The sequence below is a fragment of the Mastacembelus armatus genome, chromosome 4 (genome assembly GCF_900324485.2).
Source record: "Mastacembelus armatus chromosome 4, fMasArm1.2, whole genome shotgun sequence".
Taxonomy (NCBI): Eukaryota; Metazoa; Chordata; class Actinopteri; order Synbranchiformes; family Mastacembelidae; genus Mastacembelus; species Mastacembelus armatus.
Genome location: NC_046636.1, coordinates 13,876,374 through 13,903,962, shown reverse-complemented (window position 1 = coordinate 13,903,962; position 27,589 = coordinate 13,876,374). Strand labels below are relative to the sequence as shown.

The following is a 27,589-nucleotide window of genomic DNA, read 5'->3' as shown; positions in this document are numbered from 1 at the left end:
CTAGAGATAAATGCATGGATGAGTCTTTCCAAGTCTGGTTTAGACATGATCCCTTTGATTCTGGCAATGTTTTTGTGATGCTGACGATGTTATCGATTTAATGTGGCTGTTAAGATTCAAGTCTGAGTCCATGATTACCCCTAGATTTCTAACTTGATTTTTAAATTTTAGAGAAAGAGACTCGAGGTGACTGCTGACACTTTCTTTGTTTCTGTGGCCCAAAGATGATTATTTCAGTCTTGTCACTGTTTATTTGGAGTTGTTTTGCATCCACAGATTGATCTGTTCAATACAGCGGCACAGTGAATTGACTGGTCCATATTCACCAGCTGTGAGTGAAATGTAAATCTGAGTGTCATCTGCATAGATATGGTAGGACACATTATCGCTGCGGTCCAGAGTGTGACGTCTGGTATGGGTCGGCTCACTAACATGCTGACTAAGGTCATACAGTGGGTACGGAAAGTATTCAGACCCCTTTAAATTTTTCACTCTTTGTGTCATTGCAGCCATTTGCCAAAATCAAAAAAGTTCATTTTATTTCTCATTAATGTACACTCAGCACCCCATCTTGACAGAAAAAAACAAAAATGTAGAAATTTTTGCAAATTTATTAAAAAAGAAAAACTGAAATATCACATGGTCATAAGTATTCAGATCCTTTGCAGTGACACTCATATTTAACTCACATGCTGTCCATGTCTTCTGATCCTCCTTGAGATGGTTCTGCTCCTTCATTGGAGTCCAGCTGTGTTTAATTAAACTGATTGGACTTGATTAGGAAAGGCACACACCTGTCTATATAAGACCTTACAGCTCACAGTGCATGTCAGAGCAAATGAGAATCATGAGGTCGAAGGAATTGCCCAAGGAGCTCAGAGACAGAATTGTGGCAAGGCACAGATCTGGCCAAGGTTACAAAAGAATTTCTACAGCACTCAAGGTTCCTAAGAGCACAGTGGCCTCCATAATCCTCAAATGGAAAAAGTTTGGGATGACCAGAACTCTTCCTAGACCTGGCCGTCCAGCCAAACTGAGCAATCGTGGGAGAAGAGCCTTGGTGAGAGAGGTAAAGAAGAGCCCAAAGATCACTGTGGCTGAGCTCCAGAGATGCAGTAGGGAGATGGGAGAAAGTTCCACAAAGTCAACTATCACTGCAGCCCTCCACGAGTTGGGGCTTTATGGCAGAGTGGCCGACGGAAGCCTCTCCTCAGTGCAAGACACATGAAAGCCTGCATAGAGTTTGCCAAAAAACACATGAAGGACTCCCAGACTATGAGAAATAAGATTCTCTGGTCTGATGAGACCAAGATTGAACTTTTTGGCATTAATTCTAAGCGGTATGTGTGGAGAAAACCAGGCAGTGCTCATCACCTGCCCAATACAATCCCTACAGTGAAACATGGTGGTGGGAGCATCATGTTGTGGGGGTGTTTTTCAGCTGCAGGGACAGGATGACTGGTTGCAATTGAAGGAAAGATGAATGCGGCCAAGTACAGAGATATCCTGGAAGAAAACCTCTTCCAGAGTGCTCGGGACCTCAGACTGAGCCGAAGGTTCACCTTTCAACAGGACAATGACCCTAAGCACACAGCTAAAATAACAAAGGAGTGGCTTCGGAACAACTCTGTGACCGTTCTTGACTGGCCCAGCCAGAGCCCTGACCTAAACCCAATTGAGCATCTCTGGAGAGACCCGAAAATGGCTGTCCGCCAACGTTCACCATCCAACCTGACAGAACTGGAGAGGATCTGCAAGGAAGAATGGCAGAGGATCCCCAAATCCAGGTGTGAAAAACTTGTTGCATCATTCCCAAGAAGACTCATGGCTGTACTAGCTCAAAAGGGTGCTTCTACTCAATACTGAGCACAGGGTCTGAATACTTATGACCATGTGATATTTCAGTTTTTCTTTTTTAATAAATTTGCAAAAATTTCTACATTTGTTTTTTTTTCTGTCAAGATGGGGTGCTGAGTGTACATTAATGAGAAATAAAATGAACTTTTTTGATTTTGGCAAATGGCTGCAATGACACAAAGAGTGAAAAATTTAAAGGGGTCTGAATACTTTCCGTACCCACTGTATATTTCAAGGACGGCAGAAAGTTCTTATATTTGTCACAGGCCTTATCCATGTGAACATTGAAATCACCTGTAATAACCAAACAGTCAAACTCTGTGAAGACAATTGGAAGCATCTCAGTAAATTCATCAATACAATTTTGACAGCATTGGGGAGGTTTGTAAATTATTAGAAAAGTACAGAGGAAGATAATTTTGCTCCATTTTGAAAGATACACTCAAATGATAAGAACTCCCCCCATGACAGCCTGTGCGTAACCGCATTATTCCTAAAAAAGGCACAGACACCACCACCCTTTTTTTCTCGTGCTTCTGATAGAAATGTAAAATTAGGTGGGTGGATTCAATATGAACTGCATTTGCTGTCCTGCTATCTAACCATGTTTCTGTTAAAAACATAAAATCAAAATTGTAAGAGGAGATAAAATTATTGATTAAAAATGATTTGTTACATAAAGATTTGACAGTGAGCACTGCATGTTTCACCTTCGTTTGAGTAGGACCTGAAACTATCTGTCTGCAAGGGATTTGAATTAGATTTCTCTGATTGGACAGTCTAACTGTCACTCTTTTAGCCACTCTGTGTTTTGATTGTAGCTATAGCACTAGGGGAGAGGGTTCTTTCCCTGAGCCTCAGGTCAATAAGTGGTTTATTATGGCTATAAGTCCTGGAACAGCAGAGGCCCTGGGTGTCCTAGTTGCTGATAGCAGCATTGATGCTAGTGAGGATCTTTGGTCCGGGAGCAGGTGGGTGGGTCTGACAGGGGTGCTCTGAGGAAAGTAGGTGTTGGCCGAGGTGGTCGAGCTGGTGGAGTTTTAATTGATTGAGGGACAGAGGTCATGCTCCTGGGTGGTAAAGGGGGTGGTGTTTGCTGGGGAGATGAATTTACTGGCGTTGATGATAATACCCGTGACTTTGCCAGGTTAGGGGTAAGGGGCACCATTTTAATTCCTGATTTCACCAAGGTTTCCAAATGATTTGGAAATCCCATTGGTGAAGCCGAGGATGGGATGGACAATGATGAGTCTGGATGCAGGATGTGGATGCAGCTGGGGGTGCCCAGGGCAGTGAAGAGGGCACCATTGAAGGTGCTGTTGAGGGGGATCCTTGGCTGATGAGGGGCCCGTTGCTGGTGAGGTGTGAGTGTTTACTTCACTCCTCTCTTCTCTCAGAGGAGCCTTTGGCTGTTCCGAGGACTGTCCAGACTCAGTCTGGTGTCTCAGAGAGTGGAGGAGGTTATCTGTTAGCCGTCTCACTCCACTCCTGTTCAGATATGGGCCCTTTCCCTTGAACAGGTCGTTGCGTTGCCAAAACAAGTGCAGTTCATTGAAATTATCAATGAACTGCACTCCTCTTATCTCACAGGCCTTGGACAACCATGTGTTCAATGCAAGCAGCCTACTGAATTTATTAATCCTCCTGTCGATGTTTGGGAGAAGTTTCAGTTTGTCAAGTTCCTCTAATAATTCACAGAAGTCCTGTTTTAAAACCTCTGATTCTCCCTTTCTGGTGTCCACTGCACCCACATGCAGGATCAGCTGTTTGACTCCATGGTGTTTTGAGATGACCTGGGGGAGGAGAGCTGCTATATCAGTGACCATGGCACTTGGGTAGCTGCATGTAATAATTCTGCTGTTGTTTATGTCACTGATAGCAACGTCTCCAAGCAGAAAGATATCTCTGTCCTTCACATTTGTCACAGATTCTTTATATCTGTTTCTCTGACTAGCTCCATGGCTCCTGTTTTTAAAGTTATTGCTTTTTTGGTTCTCAGTCACAGCAGACATTTCTTGTTCAATAAGATTTAGTTAGATTTAGTTAGATAAGTTAGTGGTTGAAAGCTGTTACTGAGTTGTATGTTTGTTGATGGTCCTGGGGTGCCACCATTCTTCTTTCTAATTCTGTGACGCTTTGGCTTGGCACCAAGTTTATGCCAGGTGGCTTCATTTTAATCAATTCCCATTCTTGAAAGTTTTGGGAAAGACACTGTATCGTCCAGGTTCAGAGTAGCGTTTTGGTCAACATAGAACTTATGCACTTAGCACTTACCTTGATAGTAGGTTTTGGCTAATCTTATTTACCAGAAGTGTTTTGTGTGTCATTTCTTTCTTATTTGTGTTTTCAGCACTGTTGATTTCTTCACCAGAAGTGAAAGAAGTGAGGGACAGTTCCAGACAGCACAGTGGCTCACGGGGCTTTAAAATCAGTCCTTCTCCCATCATCTTAAACCAAGCTGTCGGAAGCACCCCAATAACAGGGATCAACACACCTGAGTCTACAACACCCACTGGCAAGAGCACCCGCCGGAGCTTCTGGGACATACTGGTCAGTTTACTCAGAGATTAAAGGCTTACATTTTAGAACGGTGCTGGTATTACAATAGGATTTATTTTGTTACTTACTTAAAATCAATCTTTATTTATAGAACATTTTTCGTACATTAAATGTAGCACAAAGTGCTTTACGGATTAAAAACAATATCAACAATGCCCCTCACCCTCCACCCAACCCAAACACACATACATGCACATGTACAAAAAAAAAAAGTCAACAAGAAAAGGCTGATAATACTGAGCATGGAGGAACTACAAGGTAATGCCATTATTATTCAGTGTTTTCAGTAAATTCTAATATTTTCTATTAATAATTTAATAGCAACAGACCATAATATCTTAAGTAGTAGGGGCAATCTGCTAGGATTAAGAAATTAGGTATTGGTTTGAATTTATAAGACTTTTTCTTCATTTATTTATTTATTTTTTGTGGACAGAGAAGTGTGCCACAGGGGTATACATAGACATGTTTAATGTTGGTTAAATGAAAAATAAAAAATCATAAGAATAATAGAATATAATTGATGAATTTGAATAATACATAACGTAAAAAAAAAATTGCCAATTTAATTTTGTTCTCTTTAAGTAATGGAGTGATAATTCAGTTTTAAAATGGACTTACAATACATTAATTGCAGAAAGGTCTCATAAAATATGCTTCAACTCATGAAGTGCTTACTAATGTGTCTGTCGTTTCCCATCTTGCAGTGTACGGTTTGCCTGTATTAATATATCCAGTTCAGTCTGTGGTTGATGTTTTTAGATCTGGTTTTAACTTAATTATTATAATTATGTCACCTTAAAATGAAATGATGTCCGACTTACACAGCAATCAATGTACTGATTGATTTTAGTTATTCCCAGATAGCTGCCTGTGTTGTAAGCCTGTTATGATATTGGGAATTTACATGTTATGGCTAAAAATATAATATAAACATTTTGCTGGAGAACAGACACAATACTACCCGCATCTTCCAGACAGCTCCATATTATTTTATTACTCCATAAGAGCTGGTGAACTACCTGAGATTGTCAGATAGAACCATGTTAGTTGTGACTTAAAGTTTAAACGTGTTCCATCTATCCTTCTAGAGTAAGCCAGATTCATCAGAGCTCGGGAGTCCAAAGACAACTGATGACATAGTGCAAGAGAAAGGAGAGGAGGGCCGAGCAGCACGGCGGAGACACAAGACAGAGACAGTAAAGCAGCAGTGGAGCCAGGAGAAGGCTATGGCTGTGGAGCTGGAGCAGGCCCAAAGGTGGAGCATAACTGATATGTCAGCGATACTGATTTATTTTTACTTACATATACTAACACTGTAAAGATTTGAAGTCACTTTTGTAATTGAAAGTTCTGTATAAAGGATATTCTGTATCATATATTGTACATAATATAATACAGATATTTTTTTGTTACTAAAAAGAAACATGGTCAGAAATACCTCTTGAGTGGATGGGCTGTATATAGGTGTTGATAAGCAGATGAGTTGGTAAGAACAAGCACACACAATGTAAACAAGCTAACAGAGATTTGTTAGCAGATTTAGTATCTGAAGTGACTTGTGTTGAACCTGAAAGCTACTTTATGTGAAAGTAGGTAAATGTTTTCTAACCTGTTTGCCATTTCCTCTTCATAGTGATAATAAATAAATGTTATGTTCAGAACTTTATGTACTGCCACCAAGTGGCAACTAAAATTATGTGTAGAAACTCTGTAAAAGAACCAGAGCAAATAGCTGATATAATTACACACAGTTGAATTTCAACATCCACAGCAATATCATGAATTCCGTCTTGAGCCTTATTCTGACCTTGAATTGTGAAAGCCAGCAATCTCAGTACCTGACCAAGAAATCAAAGTGTTACTGACAGCTGATCAACAAGCTTTTAAACTTTCACAACTTTGGCCTCTCAGTGCTACAGGACCTGTAAAAATGTCCTTTAATGCAGTGTAGATATTTTGTGGCTGTGTAGGCGGCAGGTGTCTCAGTTGGAGGAGGGAGATGTGGGCACACTGCACCCTGTCTACCAGATTACCTGCCAGCCATGGATCACTTTCATGGCTAAGCTTGGTAAGTGTTACTTGATTCTTCCAGATTTTCTGACCAAATGTAAAACATTGATTCATCTCAGGACGATGAGAGCTTTTATATACTGTGAACTGATATAAGCACTCACACTGTATCTGTGTTTGTTTCCTTGTGACTGGGCTGCTGGGGAACAGGCTGCCCTTCCATTCAGCAGTGCACAGCTGAAATTGCTTCACAGTTCCTGCTGCCTTCCATCTTGGCAGAGGTTGTCAATTTGGTCAGCTCTTTGGCCAGTGATACAACTGTGAAAGCATTCAAAAAGACTAGGTGAGTTGTTTGCTCTGAATAGAAATTAATAATTGGTCTCTTTGATCATTTTTTGAAATTCTAATGGTAGCATTTGCACTATAATATGAATAAGAATCCTTTGCTATACAGTATTCGACCTTTAAACGGGTCTCAAGGCATTAATCTATTAGTGTTGTATTCAGCTTTTGATATCTTTTACGGTTTTTCATTAATCGCAGTTCACGTTTTATGGTGTTTTTAGGCCTTTTCTGAATTTCACATTGTTGTCTATGGGAGTGGAATGTTCACAGGCTAGAGTGGGAGAAGCTGTTAAATTTATTGACAAATTTTCTCTCTAACTCACCGTCATGGCCGCAATTTTGACTCTTGATACACCATTTTCTCAAAAGTAGTAGAGATTTTTGTCTTCTTTCAAGTAATGCTCTTCTCATTTTGATAGGACCTACGGTTTTTCCACCAGGTGGCCAAACCCCCAGAGAGTGACTGCTCAGTCTCTCATTCACTCCCATTATAAAGGAGTTCTGGTGAAAAACACAAATGAAGGCTTTCTAACTCGCCAGCAATCCTTCATTTTTTGGAATATCTTCACAAAAACTGAACCAGTCTCTTTGTTGAAGCCTCCTGGCTCTGTTAGTGAAGGAATTATTTTCATAGGTCTTCTAGTTTTTCTGTAGTCCTCCATTTTGTGAGGTGACGTTTTCTCAGCATCTCCTGTACTGTGCCTGCTTAAAGTGCTGTGTCACTGTCACTCCCACTCCGGGCTCAGGTCACCATAGCAACAGCTCACACAGCATTAGCAGGGACCACAGCTGCATGTGGTTGGTAATTAGGCTGACTGGCTGCCTAATGTCCACTGCTGTTACACATGGGGACAATTCTCAGTGTGGGCCATGTTGTCTTCTCCATGCAGGACGTGACAACACTTTCACAATAAGAGTCTACAGTTATTTAGAGCAAGTGCCTCTAAAGTATAATGAACACTCAAATACAGTTGCAAAGTATAGTGACTATTCAAACATAAGACTTAGCTTTTAGTTGAGGGTCATCTCAATGCCGCACAGCATGTGCTTTCAATATAAAAGCAAAATAAAGAGTTTAAAATGGACTTGGGCTATTAGCATACAGCTTTAGGCATCGACTCAGGCTGTTTTTAATGTCAGCCATGGTGTTGTCTCCCAGCAGGCCATAGTCCTGAAATAGCATTTTCTCAAGAGAAAAGCCCTGAAACAGCACCTCAATATTAAAATGGACGTTGGCTATTGGCATACAGCTTCAGGCACCAAGTGAGGCCATTTTCAATGTCAGCCATGGTGTCTGCTACCAGGATATGGTCAGACCTTCACAATAAAAGTCTGCAGTTATTTATAGGAAGATATTACATTTTTGTAAAGTATAAGGAATATTCAAAATAAACTCCGGATTCTAGTATAACATCCCATGAGTCTCCTGCAGCATTTTGTCCTTTCAAAATAAAAACCTTTTTTTTTTTTGCATTTTCTCAAAATAAAAGCCCTGAAACAGCAACATGATCTTAAAATGGGACATATACAGCTTCAGGCATCAATTAATGTCAGCCATGGTGTCTGCTCCCAGGCAGTCAGAAATTCACAGTAAAAGTCTAGTTATTTATAGGAAGATATTACATTTCTGTAAAGTATAAGGAACATTCAAAATAAAGTCCTGATTCTAAAATAATGTCCCGAGTCTCCTGTTACACTTTGTCCTTTCAAAATAAAAGCCCTGAAAGCCCCCTCACTACAATTCATAGTTCTCGATTATTCCAACTGCATCAGGCAATTCAAAACATGCTATAGCTCTTTAGCAGCCAACAATGCAGTTTGCCTCAAGCATTTTGCAGCAGTCAGCAATCTCTTCTCTTTCTTCAGAAATTGCATCTAGTTTTTTTATTGCTGTTGTATCATGTGCAGGTTTTAATGATCTTGCAAATTTAGCTAGTCATTGTTTACATGACTGTTAACATATTTGATAGTCCAGCTGTTCACATAGCACAGACATCAATTATAGTGATAGCGTTTCAAAGTGTCTCTCTGCCACAGTACATTGCCACTTTCACTGCGACTGTTCATTTGTACCGCAGAATGGAATGTGTTACACTATAATGTCTGTAGGTGGCACTCAGCTTAGACTACCATGTAAAGCACCCTTGCACATGCACAGACCATACTGTAGCCCATACTATAATGAATGTCTACTTAGAAACTGAAGTAAAGGAAGACCTTTTGTCAGGGTTTGCTGTAAGGTGTGATTATTGTGTGTGGATCTTTGTTACTTCACTTTGATATTTTGGAAATTGTCACTTGATGACAATCACCCAACCGTCTCCTGTGTAACTAGAGGCTGAGTCATAGCAACTGGACTTCTAAATTTTAGGTTGAAACATTTCACTTTTCATCCAAGTAGCTTCATCAGTCTGAGGGAAAGCTGGTAGGAATCTCAAAATTATCATTCAGGTTTGTTTCACTCTACCCCTAGCCTGAATAGGCTCGTTAGGTGAACTATGTAACCGGGGTGAGAGCCATTAGAGCCACACTCTTGAGTTGATTTCACTTCACACCTGGCCTGAATAGGTTCATTAGGTGAACAATGGAAGAGAGCAGAAGTGAGTGTCAATAGGATCTAATGGTTGACTCTTGTGACCCCTCTGATCCACAAACTACGTGTAAAGTGTTTCCTCCCTGAAAGACATGTGTAAGGTGTTCCTTAACTTTCTGGGAATAGATGAAATGGCAGTTTGGTAGACTAGAGATAAGTTATGTCTAAGCCCCCCACCCCTGCTAAGGGAGGGTTTTTCCACCTATGGCTTCTCTGACTCCTCTCTCAAACCATCTATCTTCTCCAAAATATGTACATCACTGACTTGAAATAAGAAACAGTCTTTTTCCAAACCTTCAAAAAACCACTGTGTAGATGTAGAGAAAATGTAGATGCAGATATTTAATAGTAATAATGAAAGAAGTTATGCCATTATGTGTGTGAAATGTGCACTGCCTTGTGTCATGACTTTACTTTTGTCTGTAAAAATAATTCATGAAGTTAAGAGAAGAAAACATAAAAATCCACCCCAGTCTTACTGCCAGACTGGAGTCAAACGTCAACATTTGGGGTAGATGATTTAAAACAGACAGTGTTACACTGTTAAACCTCTGTTCCCTCCTCTCTGTGGTCAGCTTTATCCAGTAGATACAGTGGATATAAAAGGTCTGCACACCCTTATGAAATTGTAGGCTTTTAAAGACAGAAATAATAGAAATGTCAGACTTGTTTTGCTCATAAAATTAAAGACAGCATATGGTTGTGACAGCAGCTATGTGATATATGAAATGAGTGTTCACAAAGATGTTTTACTTTTAACAAACTGTACATGGTGTTTACTGTTTTAGTAACTTATAGTGTTGTGCTCCATGTGTAAGAGATTGACTAGATACAGTAAACCTGGTGTAACAGGTTATAATTCTTTATCTGATACTGTACCTGTATGTATCCAGAAACAGGTTAATAGGCTTTGCAACACCTTGAAGCAGAAAGAAGAATTGCATTTTGGATTATTTTTTTTATCCTAGTGAAGGATTAAAACCACTGCAACATCACTGCCAGGGCACCGCAAACATACCGTAGAATAAAAGTGTGACAACTACAACTGTATCTCCTGTGCTTCAGCTTTACCTGAAATGTATTTCATCTGCTTTCATAAACAGTTATTAATTGATAATTTAACTTACTATCATTGCTGATTTTTCGACTCCTATTATCTAGCACTCAAGAAACACACCAAATAATTTATACCTCTCAGTTGAAAGGTACTCTTATTGTTTAAAAGTCAATTTTTGTTTTGGTTGCTTTCAACTCTTAACACACTGAACAACACTTCAATGGTTTTATTTCTCTTACAGTAGAGTCTCACTGGCAGCGAACAAATTGTGCTACACCACCTTCCCCTGTGTTTCTGCAGGCATGCTCATTAGCTAACATTGTGTAACTAAGCAACCTGAATTTCTCCATCTGTAATGTGGATGCCAGGGATGTCAAACTAAGAGGATCCCAGAGAATACAATAAGTGGCTTACATGAGACTTAGCTGACTACATGAAGGCCAAAACATTGCCTGCCACAATTAAGTAGATCATTTGTTCAGTGTTCATCAGTGTTCATTGTATAGAGCAAGTCAATACCAGAGGCCCGTTTTTCGTTCGTACATATCAAATCTTCTGCATTGACATGACAATAGAACTGTAATTTATATTACATATAAAATACGAGAATATTCTAGAAACAGGTGTGTACTTTTAGCTATACAAACATTATTTAGAGGCTAAGAGGTACCCGATAAATGTATTAAATAATTCAATTCATTCAGCTTTTCTTTAGGCAAATAGGAAGAAGGCAGGCAGACATGTCCCTGCTGGTCCTCTTATTTTCATCTGAGTGCAATCCGATGCTCTTGTCACATTGGCATTGTGTAGTACTGAGTGTAGATTAATGAGAAAAAAAGATTTTAAATAATTGAACTATCAAAACAAACAACAAAATTGAAAAAAGTGAAGGTGGTCTGTACTTTGTGGATGCACTGTATATTAGCTGCAACAATATAAAAAGCCTCCTTCATGGACTGCAGTATGAAAAGGAAAAATGTTTATGTATACTTTTCTTATTACATTGTGAATAACAATTTTCCCTAAATATTTTCCATTTGTCTGATTGTATAATGGAAACTGCCAGTTGCTTAGAATTGCAGTGTAATGCACACTATGACTGTGCTCAACACCGTTTCCTTTGGAATTTAATATGAAGTGTCTGAAGTGTCACTCATATAGATGATGCCCTACCAACTAAATCTTTCTATTAAGAGTGGGTCAGATGACCCAAAGGGCCCTGCTGATAACACAGAACTCTAAATGCATGTGTTATAATTGCCCCAATGTCAGCCGAATGCTCGTGTAAAAATGGCACATCCATAGTTAAATGGACCTGGTCTATCCATCCATTATCTATAACCACTTATTCCTATTTAAGGTCAAGGGGATCTCTGGACCCACCTCGTCTATCTGTTATATCTGAGAGGTTGTTCTATTTAGAATGACTAAATGTAAGAATAAAACTGCTCACAAGCAGGTTTGAGATTGTAGATATGTTACCAGGACAACAATCTCAACTTGCCTTTGGGATAACTAAGAGATCCAAGATCATGTCAAATCGTCAAAAAAATATTAATCCACATATGAAGAACCAGCCTCTGGATGCATTTGTATTTCCATCAATTTAACAAAAACAAAACAGAAAACAAAAAAATTTAAAGTTACTGCCTAGCTTGATTGCAAAAAGGGAAAACTCAAATTAGAAATATTGGTGTTTTATTTGACCCTTAGGTATAACAAAGAATTATCTCAAACAAATATCAAGTCTTAGTAGTCTCATGTCCAGACAAGACTTAAAAAACTCATTCATTCCTTAATATCAGGAATAAGAAGGGATGAGCGTGGTGTGGAGGATCATTAACCTTAATATCTTAGACCAGTATTGTGTTACAGTTTAATACATGTACAGCACAGTAATGATTTTCTTTGTCTTTTAAACCTATCTAGCTGCCCAACATCTGGAAACACATTTGTGCCATTCCCTCTTGTCCAGAACCTCAGCCAGCCTCCAGATACAACAAGGAGTTTCATTCTTATTGGGCGCAACTTCCAACAGTGGCACTGCAGCACAGAGCAAGGTAACTGCTGAAGCCAGGGTCTCTAAATATTCCCAGAGTTGAACTTAATCCCTTGATTCTCATCCTCTGCAATCCCTAAACTGTACAGTATACATAATGCAACACAATTAATGATTATCAATCCATGGCACAACTGTGGTCAACTGTAGCCAGTTAGGTTTTATTAGAATCTTTGCTTATGATGTTCATGTTCACCTCTTTAGTCAACTTCGTAAGTTCCATGTAGATGCCTGTAGAAGTTTCTAGAAGTACCAATATTCAAAGGCAACTGAAAAGACAGATTCTGCCATATACTAAATTGAACTAGATGTTTAGTCCTACAATGTTTTTCCCTTCCTATGGTTTCTGTTGTCATAACGTTGAATTTTCTTTTTCTGCTACTCTACTTTAATACTCTAGTATTTTAGCAAAACTCATCTTCTCATCTTAACTTCTGCTCTGGAGAAGACAACAGTCATACACAGCAAATCAGAATTGGTACTGGACCTTGCAAAAAACACTACCTTCTCTTTTGGTAGCATAAGTAGGGATTAGATGTAGATGCCTTGGAACAAAAATGAGCAAACGACACTGAACTTGTCTCAGCTTTTACTACAACACACTGTGCTATGGTGACCAAGCAAATACTGTATGTATTGACAGTACTGTATTATATCCTGGTTTCAGTATAGAAATGCTGAGTACTCACAAATAAGTAACACATTCAGAAGTAACAGTACAAGTGTGAATGTTTTCTGATGCAGCACTGTATTTCTGGTGTGAACACATGGAACACATTCGCAAATCCTCTTAGTTCAAAGAGTTTCTCCTAGTTGTGAAATAAATAAATACAATTCTTAAAATCATGATATTCCATCCATCCATCCATTATCTATACCCGCTTATTCCTATTTAGGGTCAAGGGGATCTGCTGGAGCCTATCCCAGCTCTCTTTGGGTGAAAGGCAGGGGTACACCCTGGACAGGTCACCTGTCCATTGCAGGGCTAAAATCATATTTTCTAAAAATTCCCTTACAATTAAGACTAAATACTGATAAAGATAAAAGTTATTTTCAAAGCATCTTAGCCCTTAAAAGAGCTCCAAGGGCGATGAACTGTTAAGAGTAGGGAGGAGGACTTTTAAGAGGCTTAAGAGTTTTAAGAGTTTCTTAAACAGAGGATAAAATGACAGAGGTAGAAGTAGTATTCACTAAACTGAATGACAATGAGTTAATGAAGCACTACAGATTAGTTGGACAGAAATAATGTTTGTGGTCAATGCCACAAGTGAAAGTGATGTTCTCCCACACCTGCCTCTTGGACTGTGTTGTAGTGCTGCGACCACATTTTCCTCTTAAAATGGTTGTATGTTCATCAGCTAATTGAGCTAACAGTAAACACTGTTCCACTTGTCCAAGTCGGTTTCCATAGGCCGCATTCATAAACATTCCATAAACATTCCATGCGTGCACTTTTCGTCAACAAAAGAAGTGAAGCAATTCCATTGTTTGGGAACAGTTTGGATTCAAAGAAGCGGACGTGGATCAAAACTATATTATGTGCAAGATTTGCTACGCGGTGGGCAAATATATTTGGTCATATTTGGTGTATGACAATGTGAAAACACTGAAATAAACCACTTTCAGCCGCATGTTACTAACACCTATTTTAACTAGAGCCTGACTGATATATCGTTTTGCCGATTTTTTTTTTGGTCGTTATGAGTCTATCACAGATATATCGGTATTGGTGAATATGCCACCGAAATTAACATTTTTTTTTAATGTACTGTATGTTTGAAATGCGTTTGTGTGTGTGTGTGTGTGTGTGTGTGTATATACAGTGTGTGTATACTGTATTCTATATACAGTACCAGTCAAACGTTTGGACACACGAATTGAAATGCCATTGCCTGTGCAGTTGTATCCAAACTTTTAACTGTGACTGGTACTATACTATAATATCAGCCAATATATCGATATCAGAATTTTTTTTTTTTTTTTTTTTTTTTTACTTCATAATATTGGTATCTGCATCAGCCCCAAAAAACCCATATTGGTCGGGCTCTAATTTTAACCTGGTGGTGGTGTATTCCACATATTGTATTTGTTTCTGCTCTTTGATCCTGTTTTTCTTTGTACATGCTAGTAGCTGTGTAACAAGCTGTGTTATTTTGCAAGTGTCTGCTTACATCCGTTTGTGCCAAGCTATGTTTCACTGTCCATGCTTCCTTGCTGGTTGTTCCATCTCTGTTTACCTACAGAGAACAGTTCAGATGAGGAAAACACCCCAGTCCTAAATAGGTTCACACGTAAGTTTGCTTTACAGTTTGAACACATTGAAACTGTTATTTATTTTTAAATACTTGTATGAGTTAACAGTTAGCAGTGAATGACAAATGGCATGTTAATCATGGAAACAATACAGCTTCTTTACATCTTTACATAAGACTCAAAACAAAGACCTCAGGCAGTGTTTTTAATAGATCGACATAAGACTTGAATATAGTTCAGTGAAAGTGTGATTTTGAGCAATTTACTGTATGTGGATATGCTTCCACCAGTGAAAGTGATGTGATTGTTAGAGCTTGGCTGCAGTGTTCATATTCTGTAGGGGGACATCATGAAACATCCTTGGCACTAAATTGAACTGCAACCCTGAATAGCAATGACATTCTGTACTGCATCTATCCACTGACTGCAGTGCTCTGTTAGACATCACATCTCCAGTGTCAGCATTTTGTTCACATATACAAGTGAAAATGAAAGGGTGTGGGAATCTAACCAATTATTTGCGTGTGAGTGATTGAGAGTACTACCGCTAAGTTTGGCGGTAGTAGTGCCAGTATTTGCAAAGCTCCAGTACATTTTCTTCTCTCAAAGCCAACACTGCTGGTCTGTTTTAAATAGGGAAATGAAAAATGTGGTCTACAGGAAATTATATGAACTGCTTCTAATTAGCCTTAATTTAATAAGTAAATTGATGGCAGAACAAAATTAATTTTTTGTCTGTTTTGTATTTATATACCCCTCTACAGGTGTGTTTTTTGCAGTTCCAACAGAGTGGTTAGTTTTGCTGAAAAGACAACCTGAGCATGTAAAGTCAGCTTCAGGGTACTGGCATATCCCTATTTCATTCTCACCAATAATTTAAGCTGATCAAATAAGATTTTAGTCAGGACTCCCAAACTGGAAAAATCCTGCGATGAAAAACAAGGGGTGTCAAAATCAAAGGCTTTACACTGAAGCAACATTTCGTGTATGCAAATACAGTTAGGTTTAACACAGGTGCAGTTTGTTTATCTGGCATTTTTACCAAATCTTTGATTTTTTTTTTTTTTTTTTTTGTCATTTTTGTTTATTAAAAAGGTAAATAAGTAAGCTGTCCCAAACATGTATGCATAGGGACTTGACAATGTACTGTCCCAAAACTGCTACAGACCTCAGTTTGCCAAAACAAAGCTGCATTTCTGCTGCTACCCTGCATAAAAACAGCCCAGGGAGTTTCTTTAAAGTTAGTGAAAATTGAAATAAAATACATAACGGATACAATCAAATAACACATTGACAAGTTTTCAAGGAAAGGCATATAAATTATAGTGCAGTTTTAGTGTAGTTCTGTTTTTTTCTATTAATCTTTTCTGTGATTTTTTTTTTCTAAATCCCTCATCATTTCTGTTCCCTTCTTGCTAAGATGCATTGTCCTCAGCATATGTAATCTGACTAATATTCTTAATGTGTTATTTTCGAATGCAAATAATAAACACTGTCCATGTTTCTTCTCTCCCACATACAGTGTAAACACATTTGTCTCAGCCACAGATAATTTAAAGACAAGTACTACTGTTTCTTTTAATAGTTTCTCAGTCAAACCTTGAAAATAGAGAATCCACATTCCACATTCAGTGCATTTTGGCCTCCAGGCTCGTACAGTTCCACTCACCAGTTCCCAAATAAATATACAAATATTTAAAAAAAAATACAAATTATTTACACATAAAAAGAGCTCAAAGCTTATGGCAATCACATAATGACATTCAATGACTATAATCCTACAGGTTTGTAAAGAACAGATGAAAAATTGTCCTGACAGTCACTAGGGAACCTGTGTTGAAGGACTTTTCACAGTTGCTGTCTGGCTTTGATTCCTTTTGCTTTGTTGTTTCATCGAGGTTCTCTCTCTCTTGTCCAGCTCATAAGGGTTTGCAGCGCTTTGAGGCTCTAGAGCAGAGTGATTGGTTCAGTCCTAGCCAGGCCGGGGCAGGGCTTGCTCCCCGTCAGAGGTTCCTCTTCATCACCATCCTGAATAAAAAGGTGACATAGAATATTACAACAAAGATTTTTTTCATATGCTAAGTCCATAAAGGAAACTGAGTTCTTCAAATTCAAAAGTTAAAGCTAAGTTATTTATTGAAATGTTTCTCCTACTTATATCCATCATGCAGAGAATTTAGGTTTTAGTTTAAGATGACCACATATTGAAGGGAGAAGTAAAGCCTGTCTAATGCATCATTAATTCATATATATATATATATATATTTTTTTTTTTTTTTTCTAGGTGACTCTGTATAGCTATAATTGGTCTGTGGACGTAGGTGCTTCTCTGAATCGTGAGCTAGTTCGTCTTGTTAAATGGCAGAACGCAAGGGCTCATGTTGTCCACTGTCTGCTTAACCAGAAGATGGGCCTCTTCCATCACTACTGCTTCTCTGATGCACCCATCCATGAAATGGACTCCAAGCAGGTAAAGACTGACACAGTTCCATTTCCCAGCAAGTCACTGCTGAATGGGATGAATAATGCTGTAACATCAGCAACATTTTGTAATCATGACCATCACAAGTTCCTTTAATCCAGGGACTAATGACTAATTACTGTGCTGCATATATTTTGCATATTTTTTTCATTTTTCACAAAGAAAGATACAACAGTTTCTTCACCTTTATGGTAATGTGTCTAATTCTAACCAGATGCTAGGCAGTCATTTTTTTTGCTGCCATCTGAAAAATAACAACAGACGGACTTTAGTAGAACTTTTTAGGGTCAAATACAAATTGCCTTCATTAGTATTTGCTCTCTCATTACACTGCTTTCATGGTAATACTAACATTTGCTAATATTGTTACTACAAAGCTGTTGTAATGCCTTCTGTCAAAGCAACTGGTCAGTACGTCAACAAATGAGGGAGGTGAGGATACTGAGGATAATGGCTCCTAGTTCAGGTGGAAGCAGCCTATCAAGGCAGCATCTCGATTTACACTGTTGCAGAAGATAGCAGGTCCTGGGGCAGATTTCATACAGCTGTTTTATGCTAGGGAAGAGTTCAAGTGACCTCTGCAAAAGTCAGTAACTGCTGCAGTATGAGCCTGTTTGATATGTGGTGTTGATAGTATCCTCTCGGTGAATTCTGTTAATCTTTGTTATGCATTCATTGACTTGGATTGTTACAGTGCATTACTCCAACCTTTCTGCCAGAAGTATGTCAGCGAACTTCAGTGGCCATAACTCATGACACTAGCCTCTGTAAGTCAATAGAATCTTCCTGTTCATGGCTATGGTTTGGTGTTCATGTTCTGAGGTAAAGGACCATTTACAACAGAAGTTTCTTCAAAGAAGAATGTGTGATCTTCCTTATTTCACCAAGCCCAACCAATTTTTAATTGCTGTCCTCTTATTGATAAGGGTTTATGTGCTAGTAAACAGTTGTTTATAGTATTTGTTATACAGTCAACAGACACATCAATATCTCCAATATTTACTGTTTTTAGCTTTCTTTTTTCAACAGCAGAAAAACATAAATGCGTCCTCAGAAGCTACATACTCCCACCAGCCAATATTTAACTGTGTATTGTCTGCTGTTTTTTTTTTTTTTTTAGAGCTCTGCTACTCAGGAAACCAAGTTGATAAGAGCGGTGAAAACAAAACAGTAGAGGGGCTAAAAAAATTCAATCAGTGAAATGAAATGTTAAAATGCTTTGTAGAGCAGACCCAAGTAAAAGTAGAATCCTTTGTTCTTTTTGAAACAGGCTGGGGAAATGTGGATTGAGAAAGTATGGGTAAACAGTCTTTGCTCTGTTGTTGAAATAAAATATTAATATTATTTTTTAAATCACTATCAACATTAATGCTAAGTATAAGGCTGCAGGTTTTCATTATCTCAAGTAGCAATAGGTTATGAGAATAACACATCACTTTTGCCACAATATGGTATGAGCCATAATTCAAGACCTGAACTTTAACCTACTAAATGCAATAATAGCCACAGTTCTATAGGACTACTACCACACTAAGACAGAGGCTAGTTCACTCAAAAGAATGGATACCAAAACAAAAGATAAGCAATGCAGTGTATGCTGTCTAGTGTAGAGAAGAATACTCAAAACTCTACATTGGCGAAACCAAACAAACACTTAACAGGAGGATGGCCCATAATGGGAGGAACAGCTGCTATGGACCACCATCAGCAGTGCACCTCCATTTAAATTACACAGGCCACTCATTTGAAGACAGTGATGTACATATTTTGGACAGAGAAGATGGATGGTTTGAGAGAGGAGTCACAGAAGTAATACATTATTCAAGTGGAAAAAACCTCCGTTAACAAAGGTGGGGCTCAGACATAACCTATCTTCAGTCTAACAGGCTGCCCTTTCATCTAAGAGTTGACCATTAGACCCTAATGACCCTCACTTCTGCTCCCTTCCATTGTTCACCTAACAAATCTATTCAGGGCAGGTGTAAAGTGAAACCCACTCAAGAGTGTGGCTGTAATGACTCTCACCCCAGTTACATAGTTCACCTAACGAGGCTAGTGGTGGAGTGAAACAAACCTGAATGATAAATTTGAGATCTCTTAAGTTTGTTAGACTGAAGAGACCATGGATTTGTCTGTGGAGTTTAGATGTTCTCCCCATGGCTGTGTGGGTTTTCTCCAGGTACTCTGGCTTCCTCCCACAGCCCAGACACATGCAGGTTAGGATGATCAATGACTTTACTAAACCAGATGAACCACCTGAACTGTGTGGGCTTCTCCAACTATGCCTGTGATTTTGGGTTGTGTACATGTATGTGCAGTGAAAATAAATTACTTGCTTATTTTGAAATGAATTTGTATCTACTAAAGTAATCACACAGAAAACATTTGGTAAACTTGTTTTCCGGTAAGAGAATAAGATATAGTATGCAAAACAGAGAGTGAGAGGAAAAAGAGTGGGGACCAATCAAGTCAATGTCACCATGGTGTTTTTGAAGCATGTAGCATAGTTGTTTATATGAAAAATGGTTTTTAAAAAAAAAGAAAAGCACCATGTAGTGTTTTCCTACATGCTGTGTGGAACAGGCATACATAGGGATTTATTACAGCAACATATCACAGAAAAGAAAGACTCCAAATGCCCTTTTAGCCTGCCCCCTATGGCCATTTATAAAACAAGCTCAAAGAATAGAAAGAACCAAACTTTTCTTTTCCATCTGATGGCACTGCTCTTCATCACCGCATTACTAATGAGTGCAGACAGAAGGCAGAGTCAGAGCAGCATAAAATTTGCCTTAACAGAACTTCATCTGTCATGGTCCTGATAAGAAGCAGAGGGACTACCAGTGCACAATTTGACCCTCCAGCCTGTGTGCATGGTGCGGTCAGTACTGCCACACAGGGGCATCTGGGCCCTGAGCTGCTTCGATGAACAAACTCGCCCAAAAGTTGCTTTCAACAGCATGCAGGGCACATTAACAGTGCTCTGGAGATTAATATCCTCTAATAATACCCATTAATACAAATGTACAGCTCAGTGAGCATACACTGTACAATGTGATAAAAAAAAATCAAGCTATATCTCTTTTGTTGAGCTTTAGATTTGGCATTTTCTTGTCTGTTTTTAACTTTGTCTCTTTGTTTTTCCATCTATTGTCAAACCACTCAGTTGATATTCTCTTTTGTATTTTTATTAATTGGTTCTTTTTTGCTTCCCATGTGTCTTTTCCAGGATCCCAACCTATTCCTTAGCCCCTCCATGGAGCCTGATGCATTGTTGCGTAGTGCAGTTCCTCCTCTGCCCAGTAAAGAGCAGGGCAGGCTGGGCAGCTCTAGCCGAAGTCTTGCTCCACTTCACTTCCCCTCTGAGCTGCTTCCTTTTGATGAAGCTCTGAGGGATGTCTGCACCATCCAACCCTTGATGGAAGGGGATGTGGTGGCCCGACATGGCAACCAGCTCTTGGAGATCAAGGCTGCTGAGCGAAGAGGTTAATCTTGCTACTTCTCCTACTAGTATGAATGTTGTTTATAATAATATCTATCTATCTGTACTTATTTTGTTAGATCTGAGTGCAGCATTTGACATCTCGCATAGTATTTTGTTGAATAGACTGGAATCCATTGGTATTATGGATACTGCTCTGACCTGGTTTCGATCCTATTTAATGGGTCCCACTCAATTTGTGCAGTTGAAACAGTTTATATCAAAGCCATCATATGTAACCACTGGGGTTCTCTAAGGTTCAGTTCTTGGTCCTCTTTTATTTATGATTTATCTTTTACCTCTTGGTAATATTTTTAAGAAGTATGGTATTCAGTTCCATTGCTACGCTGATGACACCCAACTTTACCTGTCCTCCAAACGTACCTCCATGATTCCTCCATCTATTCTCTCAGACTGTGTAGCTGAGATTAAAGACTGGTTTACATCGAATTTTTAAAAATTAAATAATAAAACTGAAATTCTCCTGGTTGGCTCGAAACCTAAGTCGAATTGCTCCTCATTAAACATTGATAATTTTCTAGTGCCTGTGTCTGAACAGGTCAAAACTTTGCGTGTCATCTTTGATAGCACATTGTCATGCGAAGCACACATTAATAGTGTCATCCGATTCACATATTTTCAAATACGTAACAATCAACTTCGTTCTGCTCTTTCAGTAAGGAGCACAGTAACGCTTGTTCATGCCTTGGTCAATTCTTGAATTGACTATTGTAATGCTCTTCTTTATGGTCTACCTCAAACCTTCTTCATAAACTTCACTTAGTACATAATTCAACTGCACGAATTATCTGCAGATCTCCCATATCTGAACACATTACTCCTGTGCTACAACACTTACATTGGCTCCCTGTTAAATACCGTATTGAATTTAAAGTACTTCTACTTACGTATAAGACACTTTGTACCTGTCTGATCTTCTTCATATTTGCACTCCTACTTTAAGATCATTTTCTCTATCCACTCGTTCTTCCTCATATTCGCACAACTTCTATGGGCTCTTGAGCCTTTAGTTATGCAGTTCCTTATCTATGGAACTTGTTACCACAAGATGTGTGAAATAGTGAAAGTCTTACTGTTTTTAAATCCTGCCTAAAGACACATCTTTTTAGGTAGGCTTTTATGTGATTGTCTGTATTGAGTCTGTTATTTTATAACAATGACTTTATTTGTTCTTATAAGGTGTCCTTGAATGTCATGTAAGGTGCCTATAAATAAAATGTAGTAATAATAATAATAATAATAATAATAATAATGACAATAATAATAATAACATAATCATTTTTGTCCAATGGGCCCATGAAGCTCCACATACAACAGGACAGAAGGGGTAATGAGTATAATTTTGTGCTGACAGAACTGGAGAAACAAATGAAGATAGAGAACCTGTTTGTGACTTGGCAACAGAGGTCAGCACAGTCCAACATGCCCATTTCAGTAAGTATCCCAGATCCTAATCCTGAGAGCCACAGAATCCTAAGGATTTGTTTTTGCTTTCACATAGCATCTGGTTTATGCAGGTTAATTGAGGAGTCAAGCAGATATGAGTTCAAATAAGGTTAATTGCTCCATCCCAGCCTGTATTCAGACCACAGCTGTGTCATCATGCATGTGCATCAGTGTATTTAAATCTGTTGTGATAGTTGTACTTTTGCTCATGTGTTAGTTCAGAAAGGTGACAAGTTAAAAATGGTACTGGATATCAGATACATTAATAATGTCAGCAATCTAACACTAAATTGGATCTGACCAGGAGGTCAGACGTTAGTATTAAATTCCTGTACTGTAGATAGCCTAACATCAAATATATCTAATTGAACTTGTCAGAACCTGGGGAAATTGTGCTTTCGCTACTTTGGCTTTGAGGATCTACAATTACAGTTCACTCCTCTGGGAAATCATTTACTATTGCCTTGTTTCAAAGTGGAGAATATTCTGGCTAATTTAAAAAGGTTTCTGTCTGCCACAGTGACATCCTAAGAGAGGTTACATGGTGGCATTAGATTTACGAATAATGTAATGATTCAACAGACACCCACACCACACAGCACTCTTAACTCAAGCACACCCAAGTAGAAGTATGCAACCTGACCTGGGTCAAGCAGGGCCCACAACCATTTCCATGGCATTTGTTCTTTTCATGAACTAAATCAACTGTTACATGTGATCTGACTTTATCATTGTAAGGTTTGTATCTGAATGTCACCCACCATCTTCTTATTACACAAAATTTACCATCCATCAACTGAGTTTTGGATATTACAGCTGCTGGTGAATATTGCTGAGTATGACCATGGTAAGACACAATATGAATGCAGTGTTGGTATAGTCTTTAGTACCTCCATCATTACACTTTACAACAAAATCAAACTCTAAAAATCTACTTTCACAGTTTAATTCTTTGTTTCTTTGTTGGCAAAACTATAAATGTCTCTACAGGGGACAGATTTGGAGATCCTGAAACAGTCATCAAGGCTGGTTCACTACTGTGCCACCCCTCTACTCTTTGATCCTGTTTTCCGCAAGCAGATCCAAGAGGAACAGATTATTCAGCCTCCCATAAAGGTGCTTTTATTGTCTGACTCAAAGGAAAGTTACACATTTAACTAGCAATACAGTCCATATCAAAAGTTGAGATAGTAGTGTATCTCCTTTGCCATTCCCTTTGATATATCAGTTAATAATACAGGACTCAAGTCACTAGCCGCCATGAGGGTGTTTCCCATGGGCCGTGATCATTCCTCTTTAGTGGTGCTATACCAAGTCTAGCCATTATAGCATGTTGTTCTAGAGCAGGGGTAGCCAATCCTGGTCCTTGGGGGCCACTGTCCTGCTTGTTTTCGAACTATTCCTGCTCTACCTACAGCTTATTACCTGGATCAGGTGTGTTCAGTCCATTAGAATCTGGAAGATACCATCTCAGATGAGGGTGGAAGTGAGGGAAGACAAAGTGAAATGGTATCTTCCAGCTTCTGATTGGCTTCAAAGTAGGAGAAACATGCAGTGCTTGGTATTAGATAACATGTAATACCCCCTATGCTGATGGCTTTTAGTAGGATATTTCAAGGGCTTATATCTCTAGACCCTTTTCTTCTCATTGTTCTTAGTGTGTCACACTGAGCTAACATGGTCATGGAGACATTTACTGTCAAACAAGCTATTGCAGACTGTTGCTTTAGAGTGTTTAGAGTCTTATTTGTATGTTGTAAATAATGTGTACCTGCAAATATTTCTGAAAATGTGTTATATATGTTACAGAAACGACATCGCTCTAGTGACTCCACAGCATCAGGTCGGGACCGCAGCTACAGCACTGACTCTGCTGACATGTTGCCCAGCCGCCTGAAAGAAGAACCCTGGCTGCTTGAAATTTCTAGCACCTTCTTGCAGCAATACGTCCAGTACCTGCAGAGTATGGGCTTCATTCTCGTCCAGGTCCGGCCTCAGTCTCCAGCTCGCAGGTCAGTATCTGCAGGAATGTTTTTTTTTTTTTTAATATTTTTTCAACTTATGATTATTGTTACTCTTCACCAATGGGTTTTGTAGTGTATAGCTTGTACTCTAAGTTTCACTCAGCATCACAGTGTTTTTCTTCATGTGTCCCTCCATTTCTGCTTCACTAACAGTCATTTAGTCACCTCCACCAGTGTGAGCAGTATTCATCCATTAGTCTGTATGTGTTTTGATCCTTGTCTAGTCTCTGACCTCCCAACAGTGCTGCCCCTTGGCTGATGTAACCAGAGCAGATGCAGGGCAGATGCCTGTCCTACCTGCCTGTCACTTTCGAGGCTCAAACCACATGACTCACTCTGAATTGTGCCTCGTGGGTTAGCTATATTCTGTTGGTGATACATCAGCGCTTGAGCCCAGATTCTGGTTGACCAGACCTTAACTAACCCCATCCTCCATCCCACCATACCCTACCCCCATCTCTTTCAGCATCGCCCGTGCACGTGCTGCCATGCTAAGCTCCATATCATCGGAAGGGAGAATGTCTTTTTCATATGTAAAGCAGAAGAGCGAGGACAGCCCTAAGGTTAGTGTTCATCTTCATCATCAATCTTTTTTTCCAAAACAGGTTGGGCTTTTTTAACAATGAACCCCATATATTTTCAGTGTCTCGCTTAAACTAAACATGTCTCAAAAAAAGTAAAGTCTTTCCTTCATTCATCATAATGTTTAATTTCTAATTTCATTTTGATTTATTCCCTTGTTGATACTTGCACATGCACTTGCACTTTGTTTTCTGAAAATATTTCTTATCCCCTGCCTTTCTCCCATTGAGAACTGGGATAGGCTTCAGCAGATCCCCATGACCCTAAATAGGAATCAGCAGATATAGATAATGGATAGATGGATGGATGTGTTTCTTATAAACTGAAATTATTCATAAAAGTTAATCAGTTTCCAAACATAAGAAAGCAAAAAACAACTAATATCAGTCAGCAGAAAATAAGCCTAACCCCAAATACCAACTATGATAAATGTAAAGCATAACTGACCCTAACAAATCAGACACTCTGGCACATCTGGCTAAAGTGCTGTATTTTGCTTTGAGTTGTGGTGAGGCAGATCATACCGACTGAAAGCAGATTGTGAGTCAAATAGTGCTCTGAGGTTTGAGAGTTACTCCAGTGAGTTATTACACTATTTTAAGTTTGTAATGCAAATTTGTATGGCAAATATTTTTTTTACATTTAGCTTGTTTGAATCCTTGTCACTTGTGGTGCAGCATATGTTGTATCAAATTTGTATCAAGTTTCAGTAGAAAAGAATAGTTTATGCATTTTTGGCCAGCATTAAGCCAAACGGTGTGGAAGAGAAGATTTGTCTTTGTTTTCCAATATTTGACTCCATGCTTTGGAAAATGTGTAGTTTTTTGTTCCTTCAATTTATGCTTCTAAAGACAGTATTGCTGACAGAATGTGTTGTGTTGTAATAATGAAAAAGGACTGTAGACTTCAATTCCCTGCAGGGCAGTCAAAAAACACAGTTTATTTTTTTGTCAGGCAGCGTTAACCTTTTCAAAGTGGGTAACATCAGTGAGTGGTGGCTTGGAATGAATTCTTTGCCCTTTGTGGCATACAGATAACGACTTCTACTGTCAACCCTTGTAATATTGTTCTAACTAATGCAACAACAGCCACCTGTGAAAAAATCTTACACTATTGTATTGCTAAAATAGCCAATGGATATTCTTTTCTAAAGTTCTAGAAAGGATTGTAATTCTTACAAGATTTGACTTCAGCTTCATGAGTTGCTGAAGCTGAATTTGAATTGAAACCAGGCCTAAATATAACAAGTTGGAGATTTTTTTGTGGCTGGTTCTTTTATATGTGCTTAAAGAAATCAGGGAGTGAGACTAGTTCAAGCAGAAAATATGGTTTTAGTAGAATTCATACATGCTGAATCTCCTCTACTGCCTCTCTGAGTTTTCATGAGGGCATGGCTGAGTTCCTCTCCTGCACTCACACAACAGAGTAAGAAAACCACAATGAAGGGAAAGATAACAGTTACTCAATTTAAAGAGGACCTCACTAGTGTGCAGTAAGTGCAATAAAACCTTCACAAGTTAAAAAAAAAACAAAAAAAAAAAACATTTATCCTGTTCAATCATATATTTGCAGAAAAGTGATGACTATCTTGTCTGTAATTTGCGATGCATCATCTACCTTGTGTTGAAATTTGTTTCCTCCAATTCATGTTTTCTGTTGTGGGGTTTGCTGCAGTTAGGGTTGGCTGTAGTAGAGATAACTGGATGGAGTTATGGTTGGGCTAAGGTTAAGATAATGGAAACACATAACAGTACACTTTATGCCACCTTTATGCTTTACACAGACATTGGTAGTCAAGTGTGTCACTACTTATGGAACCCTTGCAATGCGGTAAAAGGCCTATAAGTCCCGCAAACTTGTTTCTTTATTAATGTAAACCTAATGTAAAGCTGAGACTTGGTACTTTAATGTCGTATATGTTATTTTATTTAAAATTCAATGTGCTGAAGCAGTGCCTGACGTTTGTTCTGGAAGATTAAATCTGAATCTTCCAGATCTTTTCTTGACTTCCACTTTAATATTTAAATTCCTCACTAACAACCATTTCTTATTGACATTTTAGACGATGGAAATTTTGATTATAGCCTCCCGTGCTTTGTAGTCATCAGTTAGCTTCATTTTCATATCACCCCATGGGTGTTAAGTGTTACCACAAAACCACAAGTAACACAGCATTATTTGAAGAAAAATCAACAACATATACTAACCTTCTGAGCACCCCTCACAGCAAGAAGGGTCTATTGGCGTCACTGAAAATCAATCAATCAATCTATCAATCAAAATTTACTTATAAAGCACTTTTTCACAGGTGGCTATTGTTGCATTAGTTAGAACAATATTACAAGGGCTGACAATAGAGTCTATGTTTTTAAAAAAATACCCTGGGGCGATGACAGCTGCAAGCAATGGTGCTGGATAAAAGCTGAGTCCGAAAGCACCAAAAGACACCTGTAGCTTGTCCTTCTTCCACTTGCACTGGACCTGCATTGCCTAAGAACACGAGTGGTTTCATTTGAACAAGGTTCTGGTTTGGGTTTATAAGATTTGCACTTCAAAAGGGCAATAGAATCCAAGATAGCAGAGCAAGTCGAGTCAAAGAATGAAATAAAGTCAGAGGGCAGAGCGAAGACACAAGGTTTTTATGGAATGCATTGTAGAATTAAAGGCTGCAGCAAATTCTCCAGCTGTTGAAGTAGTGAGAATATGACAGCAATTGGTGGAACCCACGGTTTGGGCATAGGAGGAGTTGCAGCTTCAAATAAAATACGGAAGTGATCCGAAATGCCAATGTCACAAATTTCTCTGAGCTCAACAGTG

At 38.8% G+C, this 27,589-nt stretch overlaps 1 protein-coding gene across 17 annotated transcripts in view; it reads left to right on the top strand.

Moving 5' to 3' along the window:
* Nucleotides 1-27,589, top strand: part of szt2 (SZT2 subunit of KICSTOR complex) — a 122,699-nt gene that overhangs the window by 71,377 nt on the left and 23,733 nt on the right. For 11 of the 17 annotated variants that reach the window (XM_026323375.1, XM_026323376.1, XM_026323391.1 and 8 more), the window contains 13 exons: nucleotides 4,208-4,407; nucleotides 5,508-5,674; nucleotides 6,390-6,487; nucleotides 6,640-6,772; nucleotides 12,354-12,484; nucleotides 14,727-14,774; nucleotides 16,655-16,776; nucleotides 17,021-17,206; nucleotides 20,448-20,703; nucleotides 22,075-22,154; nucleotides 23,157-23,282; nucleotides 23,976-24,178; nucleotides 24,657-24,753. In XM_026323375.1, the coding sequence (XP_026179160.1) occupies nucleotides 4,208-4,407; nucleotides 5,508-5,674; nucleotides 6,390-6,487; nucleotides 6,640-6,772; nucleotides 12,354-12,484; nucleotides 14,727-14,774; nucleotides 16,655-16,776; nucleotides 17,021-17,206; nucleotides 20,448-20,703; nucleotides 22,075-22,154; nucleotides 23,157-23,282; nucleotides 23,976-24,178; nucleotides 24,657-24,753 (1,847 nt within the window). Of the gene's footprint in view, nucleotides 1-4,207; nucleotides 4,408-5,507; nucleotides 5,675-6,389; nucleotides 6,488-6,639; nucleotides 6,773-12,353; nucleotides 12,485-14,726; nucleotides 14,775-16,654; nucleotides 16,777-17,020; nucleotides 17,207-20,447; nucleotides 20,704-22,074; nucleotides 22,155-22,748; nucleotides 22,898-23,156; nucleotides 23,283-23,975; nucleotides 24,179-24,656; nucleotides 24,754-27,589 lie in introns of those variants that run through there. The other 6 variants (XM_026323384.1, XM_026323383.1, XM_026323381.1 and 3 more) reach the window with 6 other exon arrangements.